Source organism: Scyliorhinus canicula, chromosome 14 (assembly GCF_902713615.1).
Source record: "Scyliorhinus canicula chromosome 14, sScyCan1.1, whole genome shotgun sequence".
Taxonomy (NCBI): Eukaryota; Metazoa; Chordata; class Chondrichthyes; order Carcharhiniformes; family Scyliorhinidae; genus Scyliorhinus; species Scyliorhinus canicula.
In genome coordinates this window covers 157,904,898-157,921,745 of record NC_052159.1, presented here as the reverse complement: position 1 = coordinate 157,921,745, position 16,848 = coordinate 157,904,898, and the positions used below count along the sequence as shown (strand labels likewise).

Genomic DNA, 16,848 nt, shown 5'->3' with positions numbered 1-16,848 from the left:
TGTCACGTGCTCCTCTGTCAAACTCCATACTGGCCCCTTCAGGTGACGTGCCGCGAATGGCTTCGGGTACCTGGAGCAATGGGATTTCCCGCCTCTCAAAATAGACTCAAATCTCCAAACTGGCCGTTTTTATGGGATGACGAGACACCAGAACCCAAAGAGAATGTCTTTGTTGAGGTATGTACTGTCAGATCATTTAAAAACGATATATTTTATGTTGGGTATTTTCTTTCCATCATTAAATTATTTTATGATCAACCTTTTGTTGAAGAAAATAATGTACTCTTCTATATCGCTCCCTCAGTACTGACCCTCTGACAGTGCGGTGCAGCCTCAGTACTGACCCTCTGACAGTGCAGCACTCCCTCAGTACTGACCCTCTAACAGTACAGCACTCCCTCAGTACTGACCCTCTGACAGTGCAGCACTCCCTCAGTACTGACCCTCTGACAGTGCAGCACTCCCTCAGTACTGACCCTCTGACAGTGCAGCACTCCCTCAGTACTGACCCTCTGACAGTGCGGCACTCCCTCAGTACTGACCCTCTGACAGTGCGGCACTCCCTCAGTACTGACCCTCTGACAATGCAGCGCTCCCTCAGTACTGACCCTCTGACAGTGCGGCACTGCCTCACTACTGACCCTCTGACAGTGCGGCACTCCCTCAGTACTGACCCTCTGACAGTGCGGCACTCCCTCAGTACTGACCCTCTGACAGTGCGGCACTCCCTCAGTACTGACCCTCTGACAGTGCGACACTCCCTCAGTACTGACCCTCGGACAGTGCAGCACTCCCTCAGTGCTGACCCTCTGACAGTACGGCACTCCCTCAGTACTGACCCTCTGACAGTGCGGCACTCCCTCAGTACTGACCCTCTGACAGTGCGGTACTCCCTCAGTACTGACCCTCTGACAGTGCGGCACTCTCTCAGTACTGACCCTCTGACAGTGCGGTGCTGCCTCAGTACTGACCCTCTGACAGTGCGGCACTCCCTCAGTACTGACCCTCTGACAGTGCAGCACTCCCTCAGTACTGACCCTCTGACAGTGCGGCACTCCCTCAGTACTGACCCTCTGACAGTGCAGCACTCCCTCAGTACTGACCCTCTGACAGTGCAGCACTCCCTCAGTACTGACCCTCTGACAGTGCGGCCACTCCCTCAGTACTGACCCTCTGACAGTGCGGCACTCCCTCAGTACTGACCCTCTGACAGTGCGGTGCTGCCTCAGTACTGACCCTCTGACAGTGCGGCACTCCCTCAGTACTGACCCTCTGACAGTGCAGCACTCCCTCAGTACTGACCCTCTGACAGTGCGGCACTCCCTCAGTACTGACCCTCTGACAGTGCAGCACTCCCTCAGTACTGACCCTCTGACAGTGCAGCACTCCCTCAGTACTGACCCTCTGACAGTGCGGCCACTCCCTCAGTACTGACCCTCTGACAATGCAGCGCTCCCTCAGTACTGACCCTCTGACAGTGCGGCACTCCCTCAGTATTGTGCTGAAGTGCTCAATCCTAGAGCTTGAAACTACAGCCTTCTACTGCAGTGAAGAGGAACTGACGATGTTTATCCTCCTTGATCGAATAACATTCACAGTACTGTATCACCGTGGGAAATTATTTTATTCTTTTATAAATTTAGAGTACCCAATTCTTTTTTTCCAATTAAGGGGCAATTTAGCATGGTCGATTTACATACCCTGCATATCTTTTTGGATTGTTGGGGTGAGACCAATGCAAACATGAGAAGAATGTACAAACTCCGCACAGACAGTGATCCGGGGCCGCTTTCAAAGCCCGGTCCTCAGCTCTGTGAGGCAGCAGTGCTAACCACTGTGCCATCATGCTGCCCTATGGAAAATGTTTTCTTAGAAAGGCCTACTCCTGTATTGTAAAACCTGAGGCTAAATGTGCAATATTGGCAGGACTTTGAATTAGACTTTCTTGACTTTTGTTTATATGTGACTTGGTTCTGACTGATTACTCATCACGTCAGTGCAATAAGCACCTCTCTTCACTTGCAGCTCCAGGGTGTTGGTGATACTCCTACCTTTCAATCAATCATTGGAAAATCAGGTACTTTGGGCCAGTTATTTCTGTCATTCCTTACCAGGGGGCTTCATCACACCTTTGGGGCGGGATTCGCCATTTTAGAGAGTAAGTGCGAACACAAGGACAGAATCGGTGGATCTCTATGACAGCAAATTGGAGCCGCTCTCGGAGCAATTCGGGAACCATTAATGTGCTAGTACCAGCGCCATGTAGAACACGAGCAAATCCAGTGAAAAACTGTGTTGGATTCACCGGGGTCGGGATTGACAATATTGCAGCTGCATATTAGCACTCCACTCCCCACACGCAGTCCTCCCAACCAACGAGATGGTACTGGTTGTGTTGGAGTGCGCCCATCCCATTGATGGGTTGGCTGGGGGCAGAGAGTACCTAATGGGGTGGCCTGGTGGGACACCCACACGACCCATGTTACTATGTTCCTAGTGGGCAGCCAGCGGCGTGCACTGCCACATGGCTGCCTTGCAGGCTGCGGCGATGGTGGTCGGTGCTCATCCACCCCAAACCCACAGCCCCCGCTATTCCCCCCCGACACAATTCCCAGCGACACAATTTTCAGCACACTATGGCGATGTGGGACAGTTTTTGTACCCCCTCTCCCTCCCTCAGCAGCCCTGGCATCTGTTTCCCAATTTTTGAAACTAGAAGTGGACCTCGCTGTCGGCAATTCCTCCTGGCGGAGGAGGGCAATCGCAGAGGCCCGGGAGAATACCGGGTCTGGCCCGCTGATGATATGCCAACGGCATTTACTGTATGTGAGGTGTAGAACGCACTGACGCCACTGTCAAGGCACCAGTGCACGGCGGCCGGCCATGATTTTGGCCTCACGACTGATTCTCTGCCCAAATGCCTGTCCCGATTTCAGAGCCGGCCGATGGACAATCTTGCTGTCAGTGTATGCCATGCTTTGGGCAGCACGGTAGCATTGTGGATAGCACAATTGCTTCACCGCTCCAGTGTCCCAGGTTCGATACCGGCTTGGGTCACAAAGATGTTCAGGTTAGGTGGATTGGCCATGATAAATTGCCCTTAGTATCCAAAATTGCCCTTAGTGTTGGGTGGAGTTACTGGATTATGGGGATAGGGTGGAGGTGTTGACCTTGGGTAGGGTGCTCTTTCCAAGAGCTGGTGCAGACTTGATGGGATGAATAGCCTCCTTCTGCACTGTAAATTCTATGATTATGCAATAATTAGAACATTTTAATGAATGTTAAGAAATTTTAACAAAGATCTTAATTTTCTGTTTTAATTTGCAATTTTATCAATTAAAACTCACTTATTATTAATTTCAGCAAATTATGTTCATGACTTTTGCCTAGATTGTCACTTTGTAATCTCTTCCCAGCATCTGAAATATATTTTCTCCAACTGCGGTAACATTTCTATGTGGGCTGTTTCAAAGTGCAAGTGTCATGATTATACTGCGACTAATACTCTCCAGCCCATGCCTGCATTTCTACTGTAGTGAAAGCTTTGAAAACATGAAATCCTTTTGCTCTACACTCCTCATTCAAGCAATTTTTCAGCTTGTATTCATAGTTGGTGAGTAAAGACTAAACTTTTATTTTGACGCTAATTGATGGCGACAGTTTTTAAAAATTATTCACTACCTTGGTTTATAGTGTTGCTCTCAAGGCCAGCATTTATTGCCCAAGCCAAAATTGACCTTGACAAATGGGTGCTGTCTTCAAATGTCATTGGCAACAGGCAGTTTAAAATACCTGCCTTTTGATTAAAACGGTGATTATAGGGCAGCACGGTGGCCTAGTGGTTAGCACAACCGCCTCACGGCGCTGAGGTCCCAGGTTCGATTCTGGGTCACTGTCCGTGTGGAGTTTGCACATTCTCCCCGTGTCTGCGTGGGTTTCGCCCCCACAACTCAAAAATGTGCAGAGTAGGTGGATTGGCCATGCTAAATTGCCCCTTAATTGGAAAAAAAAAAATTGGGTAATCTAAATTTATAAAAAAAAAAAAAAATGGTGATTATGTGATTACGGAACTGCTTAAAAGTTCTGGGCAATGAGGCCAGTCCTGTTGTAATTTCTCCTGGCTTCACTAAGGTCACTCACTCACTTATGTTTGGCTTGATCTTCAAAAGTTTATTTACCAGGTAGTTTTTGAATTCTCCAGCATTTCACTCAGATACAAATTGACAAACAAATATTATTATTTGGATACAATATTAGGTAGTCTCCATTTTTCATACATTTGCCAATTATGTATATTTACAAATTATCCTGAACTAAGAGGACACTTTTACACAGAAAATTATAGAATTGTACAACACAGACTGTTGTTTGCAGCTGAAAATCTTGTATGGTATAAAACTTAGACTTTCATTAAGATTTCATAGAATTACAGTGCAGAAGAAGGCCATTCGGCCCATCGAGTCTGCAATTTGATAAGAGCACCCTACCTTTTTAAAAATAAATTTAGAGTACCCAATTCGATTTGTCCAATTAAGGGGCAATGTAGTGTGACTAATCCACCTAGCCTGCACATCTTTGGGTCATGGGGGCGAAACTCACAAAGACACGGGGAAAATGTGCAAACTCCACATGGATAGAGATCCAGGGCCGGGATCGAACCCGGGTCCTCGGTGCCGTTTGATAACAATTATTCAGCCGTTGGAAAACAATTATCTTTATTTACTCTGCCTGAACCCTTCATGATTTTAAACATCTCTATCAAATTTCCCCTCAGCTTTCTCCGATAGGGTGAACGCATAAGACGTAGGAGTAGAAGTAGGCCATTTGGCCCATCACGTTTGCTCTACCATTCAATGAGATCATGACTGACCTGATATAATAATCTTCAATTCCACTTTCCCACCTTATGTCTATAAGGCTTAAAAATCTGTTGGTCTCAGCCTTGAACATACTTAACGATCTAGCCTTTGCAGCCCTCAGCGGTAAAGAATTCCACAGATTCACTACCCTCAGAGAAGAAGTTGTTTCTCATCTCTGTCTTGGGCTACCCCTTATTCTATGATTATGCCCCCTGGTCCTAGACTCTCCCACAAGAGAAACAACCTCTCAGCCCCTTCCATGTCAAGCAAATTCCCTGAGAGTCCTCTATGTCTCGAAAAGGTCACCGCTCATTCTTCTAAACTCCAATGAGTACAGGTATAATCCACTCAACCTCTCCTCATAAACAAATCCTTCCATACCCGGGATCAACCTTCTCCAGACTACCTCTAAGGTCAGTATATCTTTCTTCAGATAAGGGGACCAAAACTGTTCACCGATTCCAGGTGTAGTCAAACTAGTGCTTTGTATAGTTTTAGCCTCAACATCTGCAGTCATTTCATGTGTCCTTAATTCCTCATCACTGGAAATATTTTAGTAAATTTCTTTTGTACCACCTCCAAAATCTTCACATTTTTCCAAAGTGTCCTGCCCAGAATACGAAGGTCTACTCTGATCCTTTTAAAAAATGATTTGTTCATGGTACATGGGCGTCGCAGGCTGTGCCAGCATTTATTGCCCATCCCTAATTCCCCTTGAGGGGGCAGTTAAGAGTCAATCACATTGCTGTGGGTCTGGAGTCACATGTCAGCCAGACCAGGTAAAGACAGCAGATTTCCTTCCCTGAAGAGCATTAGTGAACCGGATGGTTTTTTACAACATTTGACAATAGTTTCATGGTCACCATCAGATTTTTATTGAATTCACGTTTCACCATCTGCAGTGGTGGGATTTGAAAAATGAAATGAAAATGAAAATCGCTTATTGTCACGAGTAGGCTTCAAATGAAGTTACTGTGAAAAGCCCCTAGTCGCCACATTCCGGCGCCTGTTTGGGGAGGCTGTTACGGGAATTGAACCGTGCTGCTGACTTGCTTTGGTCTGCTTTCAAAGCCAGTGATTATCCCTGTGAGCTAAACAGCCCCTGATTTGAACCTGAGTCCCAAGAACATTACTTGGAGTCTCTGATTTACTAGTCCAGTGATAATACCACTACACTACCGCCTCTCCTGCAGTCAGGAATAGCTATAACCATGGGTAATACACAGTGCATTCCCTGTGAGCGCTCTATTTGATGATGGAATTCATCCCTGTATTTCATTCACTCCATAAACTTTGGGCGGGATTCTCTGATTCTGGGGCTATGTCTCCATCCGGTGTGGGAATGGTGGCGTTTTACGCCATAAAAAAATGACGTAAACCGGCCACCGACTCCCCGTTTTGCTGCGGGCTAGCATGCGGCAGTGTAGAGCACCCAGCTGTAGCTGCTGATGCGGCCCAGTGAATTGCACGGTGGCGGACTACAGCTGTGCTTCATGGCGGAAGCCACTCGCGGACCCGACTCCCCCACAGTGCCCCCCGCCCCTAATAAAGTGTCCCCCCCCCCTCCCCAATCCGTGGATCGGCCTTCCCCTGTCTGTGGTGGCATTGGACTGAGTCTGCAGCCGCCACGCCGAGTTCCCGACGGGTGAGACCACACGCGACCGTCAGGAACTCGGCCGGTCAGGGGCGGAGCATCAGGAGCGGGCTTCAGGCAATGTCCTGAGGCCGTCGATATGTGGCGAGTGCGCCGCTTTGGAGGGGCGGACATCGCGAAAGCAGCGCCGCCCTCAATTTGGTCGGAACTACGATTCTCCGGCCGATCACCTGATGTGATTTTGGTGTCGGTGACCGGAGAATTCAGCCCCTTGTGTCCTTCCTGTAACATTTGGATGTGAATGTGTTTTTATGTCTCCTGAGCAGATATTTTCAATTTCATATTTTTTTTGTCTTATTACTTACCATCCATTGACTTCATCAGTCTACTCCCCAGTAATGACTGTTCAGCCATATTCTCACCCTCTCTCTCTCTCTCTCCTGACAGATAATGTGACACCGACAAGGCCAATTATTTAAAGTGATCCAATCATCTGAAATTACATACCTTATGTCTAATATTAGACTACAGGAATGAGATATCATTTTACTTTCAATATAGACTAGATCTTGTAAATGACATTGAGCAGAGGGTCACACATGCACAATAAATTTGGTACCTTCTACTACCTGATCATTTGTCTAATCTGTCCTACCAAGGATAGCAATTCCCAGCAATGTTTGTATAGTCACAGCCAAAGCAGCAAATAGTGAGTCACTCATATTTGGCACTGTCTGATTCATTCAGAAATAATAAAATCAGTCACATTTGATACTGCTTAAGAGGAAAATGTTCTGACCTTGTGATCTCAATAGGTATCCTTGTGCAATGGGAGCATGCATTTACAAATTTGAGTGCACATACTACATTATTTTACAACCAATTAAATCAATAGACAGGAGTGGGGAAGGGAGGAGGTAATCGGTTGCATGTGAGGAGGTCCCTGCTGTTTTGACAACTGCCCTCACAGGAAACAAAACAAGAATACAGCATAGTAGATGGAGTTTGTGACAGCAGAGCAAGATAAGAAGATATTACAGAAGTTGAGCATTTTAATTTAGCAGGGATGTAGCTGTGGTAGATATGTGAGGAGGTGTTGGAAAGAGAATGGCTCGTGGAAAGGTGAAAGAGGCTGCAACATGGTGGGCACAAGGGGATGGGAGAACACATGAGGGATTGTGAGGGGAACCACAGAGGAATGGCTTTCCGGCAACCATCACCCCAAGTGCTGCCTGCCGCTGTGGTATCACTTTTTCTCACTAAACCACAGCATGCTACTCAACATCTCCTATCTGGTAAGGATCAGAAGATGACCGAGAGAGTTGTAGAGGAGACAAGTGGAGAGCATGTAAAATACCAGCTTGAACTTCCAACACTACTATCAGTCTTTCCTGGGATTTCCCAAGTGGCACCCTACCAGGAGTTTTAATATTAAATACTAAATCAAGAAGGTCTGCAACTATTATGCTGCAAGGTGTTTGTAGGTATACTCTCCACATAAATAAGGCAAAATGACTTTCCCGAAAATGTTCCATCTTCCAATTTTCCTCAGTAACTGAACCAGCACTTAAACAAAACAAAGTTACATAATACCTACAAACACCTTGCAGGACAATAGTTACATAATAATAATCTTTATTATTGTCACAAGTAGGCATACATTAACACGGCAATGAAGTTACTGTGAAAGGCCCCTAGTTGCCACACTCTGGCACCTGTTTGGGTGCACTGAGGAAGAATTCAGAATGTCCAATTTACCTAACAAGCACATCTTTCGGGACTTGTGGGAGGAAACCGGAGCACCCGGAGGAAACCCACGCAGACACGGGGAGAAAGTGCAGACTCTGCACAGACAGTGATCCAAGCCAGGAATCGAACCCGGGTCTCTGGTGCTGTGAAGCAACAATGTGAACCACTGTGCTACCGTGCCATCACTTCCCAATGCCAATCAAAACCTCTCGCCCTCCGCAACACCTCACACCATAACCCCTCCTCCAGCGTCACCTACAGCTCCTCCTTCCCTCCAGCGATGCTATATCCTCCTCTAAAAACCTCCCATAAATTCCTCCAACTCCATCATTGGCAACACCCCCTCTGACAATGAGGAGGGCGATGTAAGTACAATAGATTTAATCATTATAAAGAGAAGAGACATTCAAAGAAAGATTGGAAGCTGTGCTTAGAGAAATATGTGGAAGAAGCAGAATGAACCCTAGTCACCCTCACAGAGAAAATTCACTACAAGGTTTTGATACAAGTTTTGGATTTCTGTTATCAAGTATGAGAGAGAAGTGCTTGAAACACTTCCCATTCAGTATCAGTGGATGTCTTGTGGTATTCCTACTGGGTTTTGTATAGATTAAAAATCTATAGGGACGGTTGCCTAAAAAGGGGTTATTAAGCGCTAAATTTAACTAAGCAGAAATCTTTGGGAACTATTCGTAGAACTCCTTTTAACTGTGTAAATCTAATCTTGGGTGTTTGAGTTTATTTTCTTTTTGTTACTAAATGTTTTAATTTAATATTTAAGATCTTTAAAAGTAGTATTAAAATTCTTGTTTCCGAGTTCAGTGTACATACTTCCATCTAATTAAATGAAAATTGACAATCGTTGTTATAGCCTGTCCACTTTTCCCTTGGGATTTGGACAGCCCATTAATTACCACCTGCCATTTCATAACACAGGTAATGTGTTGTATTTCACCCACCAGTCACACATATTGTAAACTTAATGGGTCACATTTTGCTGAAAGTATAACTGTGAATGATGCTTGCTGTTATAATTTGAAAATTAGCCAGCCACTTGTGATAAGGAAGAGATTCACATTGAGCTGCAGATTGCTTCAAGTTGCTAGACAGTTTGCTGCTATAATTTAGTGAAGGTGACCTCTCGCCCTCAGCTTCCCTGTGAATTTCAAGAAATTGAAGTTGTGCAGTCATTACCAATTAAACACACTGTGAAATTAAACTCACTGTGTAATCAGCAATATAAGTACCTTTAACTAATGCCCAGAAAGTGAATAATTAAAAGTTGAAATGAAAATTTGAAATGAAATGAAAATCGCTTATTGTCACGTGTAGGCTTCAATGAAGTTACAGTGAAAAGCCCCTAGTCGCCACATTCCGGCGCCTGTTCGGGGAGGCTGGTATGGGAATTGAACCGTGCTGCTGGCCAGCCTTGGTCTGCTTTCAAAGCCAGCGATTTAGCTCAGTGTGCTAAAAGTTTGGAGTCTCATTCCTTCAGGTTGTGAATTTTTGGAGATTTTAAAACATCAAATATAAAATTTTATTTTTTTACTTTCCTTTCTGTCTTTTTTTTCTCTTTCTTTCCTCATCCAATCTTATTTTTACCCCCCTCTTTATTTCTCTTTCTGGGTTTGATCTGACTTGAAGCAACATCTATTAATATTGTGATAGTGTCAGATATGGGGCAATTTTGTTCGTCTGTATTCCCACTTGTCTTTTAAGGCCCTGATTTTTATTTTTGGATGAGGATCTACATTTAATAATAATAATAAATAGTAAGTGGAATGAGGGCACAAATAAATAATATGGAGCAGGGGTTAAAAAAGATGTGAAGGCAAAGTCCATGGGCATATACCTAATGAATACGGAGAGATATCTGGAAAAAGAGTCTAACTTCCAAGAAAAGAGTCAAAGTGAAGGAAGAGTAGGACTGAGTAAGTACAGACTGTTGCGTACTTGGAAGCTACCATGTAAAGAGAAACCCCTGTATTCCAATCATAAAGCTTGAGATGTTAAACTGATATAGTACATGGTACTCACAGAACTGAAACAGGCCATTCAGCCCAACAGATTCATCCTGGTATTTTTGCTCCACATAACCCTCCTTCATCTCTCTTCATCTCACCCTATCAGCATATCCTTCTACTTATTTTTCCCACATCTGTGTATCTAACTTACCCTCAAATGTTTCCATTCACCTTAACCACTCCCATGTGGTAGCAAGTCATCTCCCCATTCTTTGGGTAAAGAGGTTTTCTCCTGAATTTCCTATTGGATTTATTATTGACTGTTTTATTTGTATGGCCCTGGTTTCTCCATGTTTACCCAATGTTATCTCCTACTTAATGAACATCGAGATGGGAGATTTGCTCTGTGTACCATGAGGAAAACCATATGTGCATTCCTTTATAATCAATTTCCCCATTTCATATACAGAGGAAATCGTGCCTGCCTTTTGCGACGTTATAGCCCATAAACGTTCTGATTATTTCTTCATTATTATATAAACAGATGCATCCATCAAAACTGATCATGTAGCTGAAAATGGAACCACCTCTGTCTTCATTCACCTGAAAACCCGGCATAATGAAACTATGGCGAATGGAAGAGGCAATGTGACTGCAAATACAACTCTATCTTTGAAAACAGTTGCAACAACCAGCCTTTGGCCTATTGGGAATGAATTATTGGTTTCTGAAAGAATTGTGGAGTCAGATGCAGCAAACGTTGTTGAAAGAATTATCACTGAGGAGGAACTTTCCCAACAACCATCTGTGGATCAAGGTATCAACAAACTGAAAGTTGGGAAGGGAAAGTCAGCAGTTCTGCCGTGCTGGTATCACCATGATGCTACTTATTTAGGCAAAATCTCTGTATCGTGGTACAGGGAAGACCTCACTGAGAAGTTACCTATTGTAAGAGACAACACAACTGTATTTGGTAAATATTCTGGTCGAGTGCTTCTAACTGGACAACTATCAAACGGAGACGCTTCCATTACAATTCTAAATGTGACCGAGAATGATGATGGAATTTATTTCTGTTCGGTAACATTTGCTAATGGGACAACTTTGAATGGTGATGGTACACACCTCATCGTGAAATCAAAGACAGGTAACTTTACATTGGTCCAGATCTTCCAGTTTCTAGGTAGCTGGAGGCTGGACGTACCACGGAAGATGTACTATGATTTGCCTTGTAAGTCTCAACACAAACACTTCGTAATAATAATAATAATATTTATTATTGTCACAAGTAGGCTTACATTAACACTGCAATTAAGTTACTGTGAAAATACCATAGTCACCTGTCCGGGTACTCAGAGGGAGAATTCAGAATGTCCAATTCACCAAACAAGCATGTCTTTCGGGCTTGTGGGAGGAAACCAGAGCACCTGGGTGGGAACTGCCCGCAAATTTTCAGCTTCAGTAAGCAATTCCCCTGTATCTAGAACTCTCCAAAAAGCCTGGGATAGATTCAGACACTTTGAAGGTTTCCATCTCAGTTGCCAAGGAAATATTAGACAGGAAAACACCAGTCTAACTCCTGGGTAATTAAAGAACTAACATTTCCGCTGACTCCACACTGACACCCCCTCTCCTTTGCCCTTCCCTGACCCTCCAACTCACCACTGAGCCTCAGACTGCTCCACGACCCTAGGACCCCCTGCTCCCCCGACTCTCTCACCCCATCTTGAGCCCCCACCACCCACCCTCGACTCTCTGACCTCCACCCCCCCAACCCTCTGACTCTACCTGACCGACTCCCACCCCTGGCCTGACCCAACCTTACCATACTGCCACCCAGCCATATATGACCTTCATACCCATCCTGCCACCTATGACTGTGCCATCATACACAGCTGGCGACTTCCGCTTGTGACCATGGAGTGATTGGTCACATAAAGGGCTGTTCCTGTTCAAAGTCACAGAAAAGTGCTCTTTTTACCCGGATCCAGGTGGAATTTTGATGAAAAAGCATAGGTGAATGTTAAAGGAGTAGTTTATCCCTGGAATGGTATGTCTTCTGATCACCGGACCCGGCAGAAAACAGTGAGAGGTTTGGCTGGAAAGTTGAAACAGTCTTGTGCTTCACAGACAGTTTCTTCCAGCATGCAGGTGGGGGAGGGGCAAGCTGTAAGACCCCAGATACAGGAACTGATGACTTTTATCAAGGACAAATTCCATAAACAGGAAAGAAATGCATGAGGATCATGCAAAGGCCATTGCAGAAGCTGTGGCACCCCTGAAGAGTACTTTGGAGCAGATGGAGAGGTGTTTGGAGGTGCAGGGGTTACAGATTCGGGAGATTGAAGGAGTGATCTCGGACCACAGCAATCGTGTGGTGGCTCTGGAGGCGGAGGTTGGGCTCCTAGGAGATCTTTGTAAAACGCTGAGGGCAAAGGTTGAGGAGCAGGAGAATGCCTTGAAGACAGAACCTGTGAAGAGTGGGCCTGCCTGAAGGAGTGGAAGGTGTGAGTGCCACGAGGTACGTCTTGAAAATGCTGACGGGACTGGTGGCAGAAGGGGTGCTAGATAAGGCACCTGAATTGGACCGAACGCATAGGTCTCTGAGGCAAAAGCCTAGAGGTGGGGAGCCGCTGCGGGCGGTGATCGTGAGACCATAAATTTGGTGAGAAAGAGCTGCGACTGGGAGGGAAATAACGTCCGGATTTATCCGGAAGGCTACCTGGAATTCAGGAGAATTGTTTGGGTGGGGGGGGGGGGGGGGGGGGGGAGGGGGGGGGGGTAAGGCCAGCAGGAGGCCTTCTTCTTTGAGCTGAGGAGGGAGGGGGGGGGGGGAGAGGGAGGGGGACATCAGTAGGAGATGTGCCTTTGGGCAGGGGCAGCCATGCTAGCAGGTTATGCTGGTGAACGGAAGTGAGGTGGTGGGGGAGAAGGGCAAGAGGGGTGGCCGGGGGGAGGGAGGAAAGAGGAAGTGGGGGGGGGGGGGAAGAAGGGGAAGAGGAAAAGCGGGGGGTGGGTTTCTGCGACATGGCAGGGTGTGAGAGATGACATAGTCAAGAGCGAAGAAAGGGGCCATCTGGATGGGCTAGGTACAGATTGGAATTAAAGGGGCAGGAGTTAAGTGGGGAAGATGACGGACAGTAGAGGAGAATGGAGGCACAAGCCTCCGGTAAGGTTGGTAACGTGGAACGTCTGGGGACAGAATGGGCCGGTTAAAAGGTCGCGGGTGTTCACGCACCTCAGGAGCTTGAAAGCGGAGGTTGTCTTTTTGCAGGAGACACACCTCCGTGTGAAGGACCAGGTTAGGTTAAGGAAGCAAAAAAATGGGATTTGTGAGTGCGAAGAAGGTGAGAGATCCAGGTAGGAGATATGTGATTGTGAGTGGGGTATTGGAAGGGGCACCAGTAGTGTTGGTCAATGTGTGTGCCCCAAATTGGGATGATGTGGGTTTTATGAGGGGGTTGCTGGCAGCAATCCCGGATTTGGCCACGTACCAATTGATCATGGGAGGAGATTTTAACTGTGTCCTGGAGCCGAAGGTGGATAGATCGAGCCCAGGTCGATGGGTAGGGTACGACTGGCAAGGGAGCTGGGGAGGGTGGGGGGGGGGGTGGTTTATGGAGAGAATGGGTATGGTGGATCCATTGTGCTTTCAGAACCTAGGGGGGGAAGGGAATATTCCTTCTTTTCACACGTCTATAAGGTGTATTCGAGGATTGATTACTTTGTAGTGAGTCGGGAGATTTTGTTTGGGGTGGAGGGGGCAGAGTATGAGGGATAGTTATCTTGGACCATGCACTCCACTGGCTGGATATTCAGTTCAGTACAGGACGACAGCAGAGGCTGGGGTGGAGGTTTGACTCGGGGTTGTTGGCGGATGGAGGTTTTTGTGATAAGGCGGTTGGCAATTGGGGATTATGTGGAGTTCAATCAGAATGGGGAGGTGTCGGCGGGCATTTTTTGGGAAGCACTGAAGGCAGTGGTCCAGAGAGAAATTATCTAATTTACGGTTCGTGCAAATAAGGAAAGGAGGGCGGAACATGACCGTCTAATGAATGAGATAGTGGAGGTGGACAGGGAATATTCAAGGGTGTCCACTGTGGAGGGATTGGCGAGGAGGAAAAAGCTGCAGGGGCAATTTGACAGGTGTTATGTGAGAGTGCCTTTAAGAATTGGATGTTTAAGACATGTACCTTTAAGAAATGAAGCTGATCATATTACTGAAGTGATGTCACAGGGGGGGAGCTGAGCTCACTTCTGCTTTTTGGGAGTTTAGATTCAGTTTGAAGAAAACTTGGGTGTGGCTGTGAGCTGCATTGCTGGTGATCTCTGCCATGAAGGACTATCTCTTAATCCTTTGGTGAAATCGGAATTGTAAAAAGGTCTCAGTATTGAATATAAATCTAATGTGCTTCTGTTTGAAGGATTTGTTAAGTCTTTTGGATGTGTAAAGGAACAGTTTGCAGGATTGGGTTGTGTTGTATTATTTTTGGGGTTATTTTTGAAGTAAGGGGTGTTAAGAGATCCAATATTTATTTAAAAGGTTAATTTGAGTTCATGGAATATACATTGTTTTGTTTTAAAAACCATGTGTCCATAATTGTAATACCACACCTGTGGAACAAACCGTGTGCTTCAAAAGCAACAATCCATTAAAGGTGGGGGTTGGTTGAACTCCATGTTACATTTTGGGGTTCTGACAACACCTCTCCCATAACAATTGGGGACTCGAGGGGGATAAAAGTCTATCTATTGGATTGGCTTTTGTGAACTTAAAGACAGTGAAGGATTGTTGCTTTTTTCGTGTGATATTTTAGTTAAATGTGTTGTGGACAATGGCTCTTTCAGAGGCTCGGAAGTTTTTGGGGGTGGAGACTGTCACACGCAGCACCTTACGGACAGAGACTAAAAGCAGACTGTTAGATTTGGCAAAAGCATTGCAGTTAACATTACCTGACAAAATGCGAAAACATGAGGTAATTATGGCGGTGGCTAAGCATTTAAAGTTGCCTGAGATACAGTTTGACCCATTGGAAATGGCAAAAATTCAGTTGCAAATTAAACAAATGGAAGATGAGAAAGAATTAAAGCGGCTTGAATACGAATGAGAGAGCGAGGAAAAAGAAAATGAGAGAGAAGAAAGGAGAAAAGAAAGAATAGCCCTAGCAGAAAAAAAAGAAAGAGAAAGGGAGATGCAGTTCAGGGAAAAGATAAAGAGAGAGAGTTTGAACTTCAGAAAATAGCCATGAAACAAGACAGTCGGTTAAAATTGGCAGATGTAAAGGGAAACGTACAGTTGGATGATAGTGATGAGGATAGTGAGAAAGAGCGTCAAAGTCGAAGGCTTGGTGAGAATCTATTTAAATATGTCCAAGCATTGGCAAGGTTTGACGAGAAGGAAGTGGAAGCCTTTTCATTTCATTTGAGAAGGTAGCTAAACAAATGAAATGGCCACAGGACATGTGGGTGTTACTAATTCAAACAAAGCTGGTAGGTAGAACTTGTGACGTGTTTGCATCACTACTGGAGGAGGTGTCTGGAACGTATGAGGAGGTGAAGAAATCCATCTTAAGTGCATATGAGCTAGTGCCTGAAGCTTACAGACAAAGGTTTAGAAATTTAAGGAAAGAATTTGGTCAAACATACGTGAATTTTGAAAGGCTCAAACAGAGTAATTTTGATAGGTGGATAAGGGCTTTGAAAATAGACCAAACGTATGAAGCTCTCAGAGAAATTATATTTTTGGAGGAGTTTAAAAATTCAATTCCTGATGTAGTGAGAACTCGTGTGGAAGAACAGAGGGTTAAACCTGCAAGATTAGCAGCAGAAATGGCAGATGATTATGAATTAGTTCTTAAATCAAAAATTGGTTTCCGACATCAATTTCAGCCGGTGAGGGATAGAAACTGGGGACATGAGAAATACTCAAGTGGTAAAGGTAAAGGTGATCTGATGGGGGACAATAAAGAGAGTGTACCTCAGATTTTTAAAAAAATCCAGGAGGGTGGAAAAGAAATGAAAAGTTTCAACTGTTTTCACTGTAATGAACTAGTCACCGTGTTGGTGGTTGAAGAAAAGCACTGGAAAGGCTGATGTGGTAAAACAGGATACGACAGTGGGATTTGTTAGAGTGGTAAAGGAAAGCCCAAGGGAAGCGAAGGAGGTGCAAACGATTGTACAGCCTGTTTAAGAAGTAATTGTTAAGAAGGTGCCAGATGTCTTTAAAGAATTTACTTGCATGGGTAAAGTTTACTCATGTGAATCAGGAGGAACAGGTAAAGAAGTCACAATTTTAAGAGATACAGGGGCTAGTCAATCTTTAATAGTAAGAGATGAGGAATTATGTAGTTTGGGAAGAATGTTGCCAGAAAAGGTGGTGATATATGGAATTCAGGGTGAGAGGAGTAGCGTTCCATTATATAAGGTAAGGTTGGAAAGTCCAGTGAAGAGTGGTGAAGTGGTAGTAGGAGTAACAGTGAAACTATCTTGTCCGGGAATACAGTTTATCTTGAGTAATGATATAGCTGGATCACAGGTGGGAGTGATGCCTACTGTGGTTGATAAGCCAGTGGAAAATCAGACAACTGAAGTGTTGAAGGGGATATCCTGGAATTTTTACGGATTGTGTATTAACAAGGTCGCAAAGTCACAGGTTAAGACAAGAGGAGAAATCAAAGAGTGA

General features: G+C 45.1%; 1 protein-coding gene across 5 annotated transcripts in view; it reads left to right on the top strand.

Moving 5' to 3' along the window:
* si:ch211-137i24.12 (Immunoglobulin superfamily member) overlaps positions 1–16,848 on the top strand; it is a 61,958-nt gene continuing 45,110 nt past the window's right edge. For 2 of the 5 annotated variants that reach the window (XR_005463302.1, XM_038819124.1), the window contains exons 1-3: positions 2–177; positions 2,026–2,077; positions 10,711–11,313. Coding sequence is in view for 1 of the 5 variants with exons in the window: in XM_038819124.1 (XP_038675052.1) it covers positions 79–177; positions 2,026–2,077; positions 10,711–11,313 (754 nt within the window). In the remaining 4 variants the exon portion in view is untranslated. Of the gene's footprint in view, positions 178–2,025; positions 2,078–3,416; positions 3,614–10,710; positions 11,314–16,848 lie in introns of all 5 variants that reach the window. The other 3 variants (XR_005463303.1, XR_005463305.1, XR_005463304.1) reach the window with 3 other exon arrangements.